This window comes from Cheilinus undulatus, linkage group 13 (assembly GCF_018320785.1).
Source record: "Cheilinus undulatus linkage group 13, ASM1832078v1, whole genome shotgun sequence".
Taxonomy (NCBI): domain Eukaryota; kingdom Metazoa; phylum Chordata; class Actinopteri; order Labriformes; family Labridae; genus Cheilinus; species Cheilinus undulatus.
Window position 1 is genome coordinate 3620097 of NC_054877.1, and position 14383 is coordinate 3634479.

Below are 14383 nucleotides of genomic sequence, written 5' to 3' on the forward strand. Positions count from 1 at the left end.
AATGAGATTTTAAAAGTAGCCGAAATGGGTTAGAAATGGCAAAAATTAGATTAGTGGCATAAATGGCAAAAAAAAGTTTATAAAACATGACAAAAGGTGAATTTAAAAAGGGGCAAAAAATGGGTCAGCTAAGGCTGAAAAATTGGCAGAAACTGGTTAAACTGGCAAAAAAGGGCATAACAAAGAGTGAAATGTGAAAATGGGCATAAAAAGTGGTAAAAAGAGGGTCAGTAATGGCAAAACACACAGAAAAGGTGACTGAAAAAGGTTTTAAGGGGCAAAAATTGCTTGGAAAGAGGTGACAAAAATGAAGCTTTAAATATAATAATTAGACCATTCTAAAAAAGTTAATTCTACTGTGTAGTAAAAAGCTGGCCCTTGTACAAATGTAGTTGATGACCCCAGCTCTAAATGTTCGGTCTCTAGCTGTGACCTTTCAGAGCAGAAAAGAAATTTATTTAACAATTTTATACAAGTCCAGTTGCCCCGTTTGGATAACCTGGATGGCTGTTAATCCACACAGAGGTTAAATAAGATTATTAATATCTATAAAAGATGAGAGAGACTGTGTCTGTCCCCCCGACCCTTTTGTGCCCACCAGGAAGTGGTTCCATGAGTGTGCGATGTCACAACAAAGCTGAGTGAAAAGGCAAGCATTAGGCAGCTTGTACTGTTCAATTTTAATCTATAAAAACATTTTTTTAATCATAGACATTCTGTGTTTTATTTAGCATTATAATGATATAAAAACCATTTGACCCTTTGTCAAATAACCTTTCAGAGGCATTTGTTTAACTGGTGTCTCAAACCTGTGCAACAACAAACTACTCCAAGATCTCATTTATTGTCAAAATTGTTGAAATATTTATTTAATTGAAAGACTTTATGTCAACTCAAATAAGACATTTAAAACCTTAAAAAAACTTACTGGGGACATACATTTTGCTGATAAAGAAAGAGAAACAAACGGTGAAGAAAGTGCTTTTTTTCTTTTAAAAACATCCTCATGTGATGAACATTCTCCGACCTTAAAATCCACAGATGGGACGTCCCTCTCTGGCGCCCTCCTCCACGTTTCTGTGATGAGTTTAAAGGGTCTCTGGTTAAAAACAAACGTCCTCCTCTTCCTGCTTCAGTCCTTCCTCCTCTTCCTGTCGTGACATCGTGCTGTGTGAGCCCTGATTGGTTCATGTAAAAATATCAACGACTTCTCACTCTGGTATTTACAGAAGAGCGGCTCCTGACCCGCCTGGCTCTACGGGACCACTCTGAGAGGAAGCGAGGGTTCACTTTTCCCAGCCGATGGAGTGAAAACAAAAATAATCCAGTAATAAAGATGTTGGTCTGTTGGTTTAAGGAGTTTTATCCCAGCTCAGAAATGTTAAATTAATCCTATTTATTTATTTGGAACAGAAAAAGACATCACATTCACCTCTGTATGGAGACTTCTGACCACATTAAACACAGTAAGATAGTTTTTATTCCTCCCAGTCACCACTAGAGGTCAGTAAAGGATCATAGGTATGATTGTTCAGTATCTGGTTAAAATATCAGACAGAGAAAAAAAGTCTTCCTCAATTTCTTTTAGTAATTTTAAGTGAAATAAACTCCCTGGAAGATATTTTACATCTCTGAGTAGGTCTAGAAGTATTTCAAGGCATTAAGAGAGGCATTTTTATGTTGTTTCTGTGTTTTTATGTCTCTGTTTACAAAACCTTTTGATATTTGTGAATGGATAGCTGCAGATCATTTGCACCTATAGGCCAATGGGCTAAATATCTGTCCCTAACAGATCCTTTTCATAATTTCAATGTCATAATTTCATACAAAAACCAAGAGCACTCATAAGGGGGGGAACTTTAGGGGCCCAGCATCATAGAGGGGCCTAAGATGGTTAGCAAAAACATAGTTGATCCTCAGTTAAAGCAATAAAGATCTTTAATTTTCTACCTAGATACCTGCCATCACTTTCTGAAGTAACAAAATACATTTTCTTGATTTATTTTTGCCTGTTAAATGCAAACCCCTTTTTCTTACAGTGGTATTAGCATTTATCTCTGTTATATTAACACTGTGGGTGAGACTGTTGAACTTTATCACTGGGACAGTAACGTTAGCACGTGCAGCCATGCTAAGACCTGAAACAGATGCTTTAGTCGCCTCCAAAGCTGATCCAAGCCAGAACGAGGAGGCAAACTTTAGCCAGATGGCGAGTTTTCAGCTACTGATCCAACATGCATGCACCGATATTATCCCATGACATCTGGGGAGGGCGAAGACATTTGAGTGAGCAAGTCTGACAAAGTTTTCCTGCTCTACCTATGCTGACCTATGACTCAAGCGTAATTATCGCAATTATCTACATGAATCACTCTTTAGTGTTAATTAAGGGGTTAACTCTTCTGTTAACATCTCATGTAGTTGAAAGTCACCATTAAACATGGTCACCTTTAAACCATAACACCAGCATTTGCAAAATAGTGAAATCTTAAAATGTGATAAAAGTGTGCGATTAATCACGATTAGCTGCAGAGCTGTGAGATTAAACGCACTTTAAAAAACTATTCTTTGGCAGCCCTAATATGGACCTGTTCTGAAGTAATTATGTCAACAGAGACTCACTAACACCCGCTGAAATAGCTCCGCTAGCTACTTAGATAACGTTACTACATAAGCCAGTGTAGCTACGTTAGTTTAAGCTAATGCTAATGAGGCTAAAGTGAGTCACGGTTCACTTAGCTACTTCTAGAACGGGTCTAGCTTTAGCAGTGTAGCATAAACATATGTAACACGGCTTTATTTGCTTTAGCTACATTTATTATGTAGCTCTGTAACTACATAGTTTACATAGCTGATGTAGCTTAGTGAGCTTCAGGTTTAGCCTTGTAGCTACAGAACCTACATAGTTTTGTCAGCTTTACATTAAGCACTGTAGCTGTTATCTACATAGCTAATGTAGCTTTGTTAGCTTTAGCCTTAGATGTTACACGGTTAGAGTAGGGTGACCGTGCCCCTGATTTACCCAGAGCAGTCCTGTTTTTAAGCTTTGTGCCCTGTGCCCCAACAAAATTCTTTAAAACACAAATATGTCCCATTTTTGAACAACATCTCTCTTTATTTTAGCCAATGGAAACAGAGAAATATCAAAACATTGCCATACGCACCATGCCTGCAACACTTTGTATGCGTCTGTGTCAATCACTGACCAACAGAAAGACATAACTAATGCGCTGCACGTCAAAGCTCACTCCTGATTAATGCAAGTCATCTTAAAAGACAATGATTTTACAGGCATCTGATACTGGCATTTCAAGCTCTCCAGACACATGTGCTCAGAATGTGCACAACACAGATCTACCAACAGAAGCATTATTTAGCTATAGCATCTAGGAAGTAATATGCACCTTTTAGCGGGGGCAGCGGCAGACAGAACAGACCGTGTGATGTCAGGGGCAAAAGGTCTAGACAAGTCCATAACGATGCATAAGTAGACACATGCCAGAGCTGAAATGTGGCATTTATGTGTAGATATCTAAGGGAAAGCAGTTGAAATAGAAGGTATTTAATTGCATAATTTTACAAAGAAAATTAAGAGCCTTTTAAAACATGATAATGTAAAATTTAAGCGCAAAAGTAGCTTAATTCATGCTCCAACATCTGTCTTAGCTTTTCTTTGCAGACTAACTGTGACATTTGCTCCCTAAACTGTATTTTTAGTTTTAAAATCTTCTCACAAACTGGGATAAAACTCCTCAAATCCTTATTTTGGCTTTAACAGAAACATCAGACCAACATGAGGATAAAAAGCATTGTGTGGTGAACTCCTCCGGCCTGGCGTGAACCCCTTCCTCGTCTTCTGATAAACTCTATAATCTTATATTTCTATTTCTCCTTTATATGCTGAATGTGAGCGTTTCGCTCCAGATAATACAATGCTCTGTTGTTCTGTTATATTAGCAAATATTCAAGAGCAGAAACATTCTTGAACGTCTCGTCATATACTTCTAAAAGAGAAACAAAATAAATTAAATCAGTTTCTTTTTGTACATACTTACATGATATGGATTGTTGGTTTGATATCGACGTAAATAAACGGCGTTAAAGGCTGCAGCTGTTGGTTTGTGAAAAATTAGCACGCTAATTTCCCTCCGAGAATGAGCGGACGGATCGACGCTGGATAAAAAAAAGTAACACTTAGGTTTAAAAAAAAAACAAACTGACATGACATGTAGTACCTTGTTGTAAAATCGAAGGACAGCTGGGATTGGCCGCCTTCGTGCCCCACCCTTGTATCAAAACATATCTCGCTCTGTGAAATGGATATCATCGTAAAAACGTAAATATCATTTTTGCTACAGTTTGTTTGGTATTTGTGTAAATATCCTTTTTAAAAAATAGCCTTAACCTTTACTGGAGGACATGTTAAAAAAGGAAACAAACCAAAGTAAGGGTAAAATGAGCCACGCGTTGTTTAAAGCCTGAATCTTTGCTACCATCGTCCTCAATCCTTCAGGCTGCAGGAGTGCTACTTTTAGTTAAACAGTCACCAAAAATAGGGACTTCCCACTCTCATTTCCTCCAATCATACCACAGTCTGAACTCTAATATCCTAAATAGAACCTCTGGATTTTTAGGAGCTAATTAGAGGCAGAGAATAATCCTGCCAGACAAAAATCAGGGCTTAAACTCCCATCAGAATCCTGTTTTAATCCTCTCAGTCCCAGGAGCTGACCGCCTTTTCCCAAATAATCCTCCATCCACCTGCGGCATCCACTAGGGGGCGTGCTACATGTTGTAGGCCACGTAGATGGGGTCCAGCTGGTCGGCTAAGAAGCCGTCACGCAGGTGCATGCGCTGCTTCTCGCCGCGGGAGTTTATAGGTATGACGCCGATGTCGACCACCACTACCACGCCCACGATCAGGTAGTGCTCCTCCAGGACCACGTTGGTCACCAGGGGGACCAAATCCAGGGCCTCCTGCTCCGAGCCGTCCAGCTCCACCACCACCACCAGCAGGTTAGTCCATGTGAACACCGCGCTGCACCACAGAAGAAAAACGGACAAAAACACATCTTTACACCAGGTACAAGAGCTTCTCCATCCTACTGAAAATTTCCAAACAGCAGAAACTGGAGAGGCGGTCGTCTTTGCTCACCACTCTGCGATGCTCTTGTGCGTCCTGATGACAGACGTCTCGATGTCGATGGGGTGGTAACGCATCCCTCTCAGCTCCATGGCTTCCTCCAGGGCACCGACCACGTACAGGGCGTCATGGCGCTCTACACAGACACATGCACCTTTGTTATTAAAGAGGACGATGAGTGTGAACATTAAAATCAGCAGTTAGACCACACCGTTCAAAGCCTCCAGACTCCAATAAAAAATACCTAATTAACCTGAAGTATACGTGCTTTATTGGTCTTTACTGGTCTCCTGAAGTACACGTGCTTTATTGGTCTTTATTAGTCTCCTGAAGTATACGTGCTTTATTGGTCTTTATTGGTCTCCTGAAGTATACATGCTTTATTGGTCTTTATTGGTCTCCTGAAGTATACGTGCTTAATTGGTCTTTATTGGTCTCCTGAAGTATACATGCTTAATTGGTCTTTATTGGTCTCCTGAAGTATACGTGCTTAATTGGTCTTTATTGGTCTCCTGAAGTATACATGCTTAATTGGTCTTTATTGGTCTCCTGAAGTATACATGCTTTATTGGTCTTTATTGGTCTCCTGAAGTATACGTGCTTAATTGGTCTTTAATGGTCTCCTGAAGTATACGTGCTTAATTGGTCTTTATTGGTCTCCTGAAGTATACATGCTTAATTGGTCTTTATTGGTCTCCTGAAGTATACGTGCTTAATTGGTCTTTATTGGTCTCCTGAAGTATACATGCTTTATTGGTCTTTATTGGTCTCCTGAAGTATACGTGCTTAATTGGTCTTTATTGGTCTCCTGAAGTATACATGCTTAATTGGTCTTTATTGGTCTCCTGAAGTATACATGCTTAATTGGTCTTTATTGGTCTCCTGAAGTATACATGCTTAATTGGTCTTTATTGGTCTCCTGAAGTATACGTGCTTTATTGGTCTCCTGCTGCCATGATTCTGAGTTGATTTGTGCCATTGAGAGTTAACATACATCGTGTTTACATTTCACAACTGAGAAAAACGTTTTTAACTTTTCTCTCTCACGGTGCATTTTGTCACACAGGAAATGAAGTGTTTGGTTTCTTTTCCCTGTTTCAGAAACTCAAAGGGAGCTTTAAACTCTGTCCCATCCAGTGGCGGACTCAGGATGTTAGAGGAGCAGGGGCGAAAATGATAACAAAGGCCCCTACTGTGTGCAGTGGGGCACCCTTGTTAAAAAATGTATCATTTTTAGTTTAAATTAAAGTGAAATAGCTAGAAATTTTGATTAAGATGTAACATTTTTTATTGGATTAGACCTACTACACCTCTGTAAAAACAGACGAGGAATTACGAACCATTTAACCACTGAGGTACACAAAGGGGGGAGATGGGGTTTTAGTGAAAATTAACTATACCAAGGAGATTTTCAGTCCACGATCCCCAAAATAAAAGTGCCATAGACCCCCACTGGACCTGACATTGGTGGCACAATCAAGAAAAGCAATGTGCGGACTAGGCTGCCCATAAGGAGGGATAAAGGGGAGAACTACTGGGGTCCTGACGAACTGGGGGACCAAGGAGGTCAGCAAAATCCTGGTCAATTAAAAAAGTTAAGCTGTGATAACAATATTTCATATTCAACCTGATATGTATATTCATTTGTGCTGAAGAATAAAGTCTTTTTTAAAAATGTAAATCCATTTTCCCTTAAAACTAAATTAAAATGGGTTAGAAATGGCAAAAAATGGTTGAAAAAGTGGTGAAATGAGACTTTAAAAGTAGCAGAAATGGGTTAGAAGTGGCAAAAATGAGATAATCCTTATTTTATATCTAACGTGAATAATAAAAATTCTTAAACGCTTTTTAGAATTATTTTGTGGCATAGTAAATAACCTTCTTAAAAATATAAATCCCTTTTCTTTAAAAACAGGTTTAAAATGGATTAAAAATGGTGGAAAAGGTGGTAAAATTAGATATAAGTGGAAAAAAATACGCAAAAATTGCAAAAAAAAATAAAATAAAAAGAGGTAAAAGGGGGATTAAAAGGTTGCCAAAATGGGTTTAAAGTGACAAAAATAATTTAATTAATTAATTAAAAATTAAATGTGATAGCTGTTAGGAGCTTATAAAAATACCACAGCATATCTTCTCCTCTGCACATGTTCTGAATTCAAAGATGCTCTGGGGGGTGGATGGGAGGATGTGGGGGGCCAGGTGTGTCCCTCAGGCCTCCAGTAAATGATTACTGGCATACAGGGTCAGGGGGCTGGAGCCTATCCCAGCAGTCACTGGGCAGGGTCCACCCTGGACTGGTCGCCAGTTAATCGCAGGGCTGACATAAAAATAAACCCCCAGGCACCCTCACACCTACAGCCAATTAAGACCGTCCAACAGTCCACCTAACAAGCATGTCTTTGGCCTGTGGGAGGAAGCTGGAGTACCCGGGGAGAACCCACACATGCACGGGGAGAACATGCAAAGTGGAAAGGACTTGATCTGGTCTGGAAGTGAACCAGGAACCTCCTTGCTGCGAGTCAAGTAATTTATCATGTCCAACCTAAAGAGCCTTTTTCAGATATTTTCCACTTAGACTTTATCAACTTTTGTCCAACAACCAGTCCATTTGAGATGAAGGCATCCCAGACCATCTCTGTATGCAGTCAGAGGATCAGATATCAATACATACTGAATTTTACCTCATGTCTGCTGTTCTTAGTCCCTGTTGAGGCCAGTGTTCTAATTAAAAAAACATTAACTGAGTTGGGTTTGCCTCCAAATTTTAATCAGAAGCCAAAAATCCTGTGAAACAGCATTTAAACCTTCCCTTAACTCTGCAGTGAACCCAGACTGATGAATTCCCTCGCGGTCTTCGTCAGATCAGCGCTGAAGCGCTTTAATCCTCCTCAGTTTAATATGAGAGCGTTGAAGGTCACTGTCAGCCCCATCAATCACCATCTCATTTATAACACCAGAAATATCACTCATCCCCTCCTCACCTCCACTGGCGTCCGTCAGTTCAGTCCTGCGGAGGAAGCCCAGGTACCCGGTCCGAGCCCAGACGGTCTGGGTGTCCCCGAAGCTCAGTCTGGAGTTGAAATGGTCGGACTGCAGCGCCTCGTCCCCGTAGACGGTGAAGTAGCCGCTGGCGTTGTGGCCGCTGTGCACCCAGATCTGCAAACACAGACATCATGATGTTACTGGAGCTGTAGAAGTTCGTTTAATGACTAATTATAATCGTTACTGCAGTTTAGGTTTGGTGTGTAATGTGGGTTTCATCTGAGACAAACCTCTCCCAGATGTGACTCTCCCATTGGTCCCTTTGTCTCTGGGTTGGCGATGATGATTCGAACACCTGGTAGGATCTGTTCAGAAACAAAAGACAAACACCAACATTATTTTTTGATTCATTTAAACCATTTAAATACAGATTAAATAAAAGAAACTGAAACGGTCACCTTCCCAGACTCCATCAGAGGCAGGCTGTGTGGGGACCCCCTCTCCACCAGTCTGACCCTGAAGAGGAAGAAACAAAACACATCTTCACAGTTAGGGGGTTTTTATTTTATCTTCACTAGAAAGTAGACAAATGAATCTTTTAATATTTGAAGTTTTGCACAAGCAAGGTCAGTAAAACCTGCTCTGCTTTTGGCCCCAGAAGTCTAGAGCTGTAGTAGTGAGGATTCTTCCTGCTGACTTTTCTGCCATTTAGAAATGATTATGAAGCTTCTGTGCCTATGTTTCAGTTTGCTAGCAGTAGCATGTTTATTTTAAAGTTAAGAATAAAACATTTAAACATAAATAATTCAAACACTGCCCACAAACTTAAGGAGGGCTTTAAGAGGGACTCTGGTTAGAAGCTAGGCTGTACAGATGGGTAGTTTCTCCACAGAATTTAGCCGGTTCTTTGTAAAAATGGGCCACAAAACAATGTTGTTTCAAACGTACACACTATTGAAAACTTTTCAAGCATTTTATCTTTTTACCCAGAAATCCTCTGTGTTTTTGTCACTATTATGCAATGGAGGCTTTGGCTACAGGATACGTGCTCTTGCATTGCGATTTTGACATTTGAGCTCACATTCTGACCTTTTAGATTCACATTTTAAAATTTTAAGTCAGTTAAGTTTAAACTAATAATTTAGACTTTTTATTTTATATTTTGACTTTTGAGATTCACATTTTTAAATTTGTCTTATTTTGACATTTTAAACAAATAATTTTGACCTATTTCGAATTCTGACTGTTGAGATTCACATTTTAAAAATCAAAGTCATATTTCGACCTTTTAAATTAATAATTTTTAATTTCTATTACATATTCTGACCTTTAACATTCATATTTTAACATTTTAAATCATATTTTGCCCTTTTAAACTAATATTTTTGACTCCTTATTTCATATTCTGACCTTTCAGATTCACATTTTAAAATTTTAAGTCATATTTTGTCCTTTTGAATGTATAATATTGACTTTTATTTAATATTCTGACCTTTTAGATTCACATTATAAAATTTTAGGTCATATTGTGACTTTTTAAATTAATAATTATGAATTTTTATTCCATATTTTGACCTTCAAGATTCATATCTTAAAATTCCTTTTTTTTTTTTTACATTTTTAATGTATGATTTTGACTTTCTTTCTTTTATCTTAAATGATTTATCATTAGTGCTCTGTTTTTTTTCCCCATAATTCAGTTCTGGTAGACTGGGGCTGGCAGTTTATGGTTAAATACCTATCTCAGTGCAGTATAATTTAGGATCCACATCTTTTTGCACCTTCTGCACCATTTTGCACATCTCAACAATCACACTGCACAAAAACCAGCTGATATGCTGCCAATTTATAATTTTGCACTAAATACTGTTGTATATACGTTGATTCTGTCACATCCATTAAGCCACATCCATTTCCTGAGAAGGCGTGGTCAGGGGCGGAGTCAGATAGCTCATTTAAATTTAAAGCCACAGAAACAGAGGGGTTTGTAGACACCCAAAAACCCAATACTGGAGTGCTTTTTCAGAAACAAACATCCCAGGCATATTTTGGGGACCTCTGAGACCGATATAAACTTGTCATAAAGGGGTGAAATATGTGACCGTTAAAGATGCTACAGTGATCCTCTTCCTAGTCCCACACCTGCAGCTCAGAGCAATGAATATGTCTGTGCTGCATGGATACAACCGAGAGACAGGAGACATTTAGATTGACTTTTCTTGCTGACAAGTCCCCAGTATTTTTTCATTGTTGTGTTTACAGCCACCTCTTCAAGCAGACTCTACAGAACTCCATGATTAGCATTCACATGGGCTAAATGGAGCCTTACAATTGGCTAAAGTGTAGGATCGGGACCTGGGTCCCTAGCATTAAAGCCCGTGTAGTTAAGAGTAATTCTGTCCAGGCAATGATTCATCTATTCTAACTCATTCCCTAAAAAGTTTCTCCATCACAGGAAGCCATCAGCGCCAGTTGGTTCAGTCAGACACAAGAAACAGAGGCGTGCATTTAAATCAACATTGCAAACATGTAATCAAACATGATGACAGATTTATTTAAACACAGTTAGACTGATCGACCTCACTGTGACTCTCTGAGGTTCAGTGATGGCAGAGCGGTCACACACTGAGGACTGAAACCGTGCTGGATCACAGACGACGAGGACAGGATGTTTCTCAGACACGCTAAGCTGGTAACACCTCCTCTTTAAATTCATATTTCACTCTTAAGGCTGAGCAGAAGTCGGCTCAGTTTTGTCTCTCATGTCCACTTTGTCGGCAGATATCTGAATAAATCTCAGCCTTTCTTGTTATCCCAGAGTTCATCCCGCTGTCTCCTGAAAGCTGACAGTTTTTCCTCACACGTTAAACATGAAATCTGACACCAACGCTGAGCCCCCGTAGCATTCTTTAAACTTCTGGATGGTTTATAAACTCAGACGTCTCCTCTGAAAGCTCACACCCTGGGAAACGATCCTGGAGACTCCCCAGCTGCTATTTATGGTTTCAGCCGGACTGAAATGTGACTCAGACGGGGTGTGATGGGTTTAAAGGGCATCTTTCTCTGCGGTGAGGCCGCCTCAGAGTTATATTGTCTGGAAGAAACTTTCAGCTTCTCATTATACTCAAAGTTTCTGAGCAGCAGCCAAGAGGAGAGGTTTTCAGAGCCAAAAGGCAGCTCTTAGTTACCAGGAAAAAAGGGAAATCCAACTGAAAATGAGCCCATTTTCTACTTTGCCTGACCACTTATTGCCCAATTTTGCCACATTTTTCTCAACACTTTTAACCCATTTTTGCCAATTTTTGCCACTTTTGTTGTCTGTATTTCACAATAATTCAGTTCTTTTCAGTAAAAGTTGTCAAAGTATTTTCTATTATATTTTCCAGCATCCTGCTGTTTCTGCACATTATGACCCAACTATGAGGTAAACATTACTTTCCTGATCATTGAGTTTAGTGTGTCCATCAACATTAGAAATATTAATAAAAAGGTAATTCTGTTTTAACAGGATTGCATTTTTAAGAAGGCTACATCTTACCTGTTCCACTGGAATAATGTTTCCCAACCTTTCTGCCTCAGATGGTTTTCTTGTAAATTTAAATAATTTACAAGATTTAAATATGGATAATTTATCTAAAACAGATGGAGCATTTTCAGTCCAGACACCAAAGCTCTGGAACAATATATATATTATTATCATTACTTACCTATTATCATTTTAGGTTTTTCGTAATACACCATCAGATATTATGTTTCTAATCATGATTTTTTTTTTAATATAAGCCCCCCTTTCTATGTCTGTCAAAAAAACAAACAAACAAACAAAAAAAAAACTGGAATAACAAGATTTTCTCCCGATTTTTTGAGTCTGCTTTCAACCAGGAAATGGATCTGCCAGAGAAAACACTGACCTTGACAGCCTTCGTGCGATTAAAGAAAACAAGAATCATTGATATATTTGGCAAAATTAGTCAGTGACTGTGTTAAATACAATCTTAAACTGACGAAATGGTGTAAACATGAACGGAGTAGATTATGCTTGGTTGCTTTGGAAACTAAGGCCGGCCACACACTACAGGATTTTAAGCCTGATTTAGGCGAGATTTGACCACCCTGACAATCGTGGGGGCGTATCCCGACTGGAGCCTCGTCGCAAACGATTGTTTGTCTGAGTAGTCTGCATGTGTGTGGTGTCAACACGGTTCATTTACTGCTCTAAATCGCATCTTATCCTCCCAGACCCTGAATCGTAAATATCAAACATGTCTGATATTTACGATTTTAGGTCGTAGTGCCGCTGATGGAGTACCCACAACAACCAATGAGAGCGAGCACACCAGGTAGCCTCACCAGACGGCTCATACGTGCTTTCACCGCTCACTACCATAAACACATCTTAATTCCAGCCAGGATTTTGTCCTGAGTCTTTTCCATGTTTTAGAGTTTTTGCTTCACCTGTAACGCATGCCAGGACAGCCTGGTCTGGAGGGACAGCAAGACGGTATCAACAGACATCCGTGTTTTTTTTTTTTTCTTTTCTGATGTCACGTGATCACGTGAGGTCTTAGGCAGGTCGGCAGGTGTGTGGTCTCCAGTGATCTGACGATCTGGCTGAGTTGTCTAGTGTGTGCGTTCAGAGGATTAAAGATGAAAAATCTTTGGAAACTGTCCTGAAGTCTGTGGTCTCCCACAGTTTTAAAATCGTTTCAGATTAAAAAATCGTCTAGTGTGCGGCCGGCCAAAGAGGGTTCAGGATTCAGGTCATCCAGCACTCATAACCTGAGGTGTGTGGTTTGTTAAACTCACCTGTCGTGTCGTAGCGCTCTCATGTCGACGTACACAGTCGTGGGGTCGGGTCCTGAGGTGCCCTGAGGAACACAAACAACAGTTACCGTCACACAATGTCCAGTCAGTGTCTGTTTATACCAGTTAAACCATTAAAGAGCCAAATCACATAAATGTTTTCTACTGTGACTACTGTCACTAGCTCTAGCCTACATTCAGGGCTCAGTGGATGCTGCCGCTCATGCATTAGTGCTCACAAAGACAAGCTTTCTCTCTGCAGCAGAGGGGAAAGCTTTGGGTTTGAGAACAAAGATGAAACCCACAAAACCTCCACAGTTTACTCAATGTTTGGAGAGAACAAAGTGGTAACAGCAGGAGGAGGAGGAAAACCAGCAAAACAAAACACAGATTAGATTAAAAACTTTAAAAATGCTTCAGAAAGCCAGCTGGTAGTGGTCGACATGCAGAGAAAAAGACACAGAGGGAAGAAAAGAAGGGAAAGTGGCACCAAATAAAGGGAGAGAGGGAAGGAAGGTGTAGTTAAGTGACTGGTTTAAATCTGGTTTGCATGTTTTTATGTGCCAAATATCCTGTTTTACATCTGAGATAAAGACTCCTTTCTGACCTCTCTTTTCCTCTTCCACCATCTTTTTTCATCCTTAGTGATTCAGGGTAAAGATAAACAGCCGCCACAGCACACAGAGGCATGCTGGGAGTCAGAAGCCCACATAGCCAGAGCAGAGTGGCAGAAAGCATCATCACCACAAAGAGGGGACACAAACTCAGACTTTAAAACTCCACTAAGAGAAGAGGAGGCATGAAACAGGTCAAATTGATCAGTGGTGTTTGGGTAGTGCTTTTGTGCTGTCCTGTCTTTAGTTACCATCATTTCTAGTGTAAATTCTCAGATTTGTTGTGGTCAGACATCACTGTCAGCCTCAGTGGCTGATGGGAGATAACATGAAGTCCTGCAGTAGAGCTTCATTGTGTCCTAACAGCATGTGATGAAAGTGTCAGTGAAAATAATCAGCCTGATCCTGCTGTTTTCTCTTCCAGTGTCCTAACAGCGTCACTAAGCATGGCTTAGAGAGACACTATGTCATTCTACACTGACGACACTTTTCTATTTCCCTGTCTCTCATCGGTGTAGACGTGGATTAGGAACGAAGACTGACAGAGATCAACAAGGCTCTGGGAAAGTCTAGTAGGAAGATTTTCTTCATTTTTTTCTATTTTAGTCCAAGAGATCTTCAGACATGAAGACCATTTAGCATAAGAAAATTATGACCAAGTCCACACATGGGCCGATAATTTAAATGAGGGTTCTTCCGTCCATTTTAGTCCTCTGTACACATGCAAAGGCATTTAAGGTCACTAAAATCCCACTTTTAAGAAACCGTTTCTCAAAGCCTAGGAACGATCCTCAAATGACCATTTCTGAAGGATACTACATCATTGACTGCCACTGGAGGA

The 14383-nt window shown here is 39.8% G+C and overlaps 1 protein-coding gene across 5 annotated transcripts in view; it reads right to left on the minus strand.

Annotated features, from left to right (window-relative positions):
* Positions 1 to 852: 852 nt before the first annotated feature.
* The window catches only part of dip2ca (disco-interacting protein 2 homolog Ca), a 287916-nt gene continuing 274385 nt past the window's right edge, over positions 853 to 14383 (minus strand). For all 5 annotated transcript variants that reach the window (XM_041803007.1, XM_041803005.1, XM_041803006.1 and 2 more), the window contains 6 exons: positions 12932 to 12993; positions 8584 to 8641; positions 8416 to 8490; positions 8125 to 8299; positions 5156 to 5279; positions 853 to 5038 (listed from right to left, as the gene is read on the minus strand). In XM_041803007.1, the coding sequence (XP_041658941.1) occupies positions 4786 to 5038; positions 5156 to 5279; positions 8125 to 8299; positions 8416 to 8490; positions 8584 to 8641; positions 12932 to 12993 (747 nt within the window). In that variant the 3' untranslated portion in view covers positions 853 to 4785. The remainder of the gene's footprint in view (positions 5039 to 5155; positions 5280 to 8124; positions 8300 to 8415; positions 8491 to 8583; positions 8642 to 12931; positions 12994 to 14383) is intronic.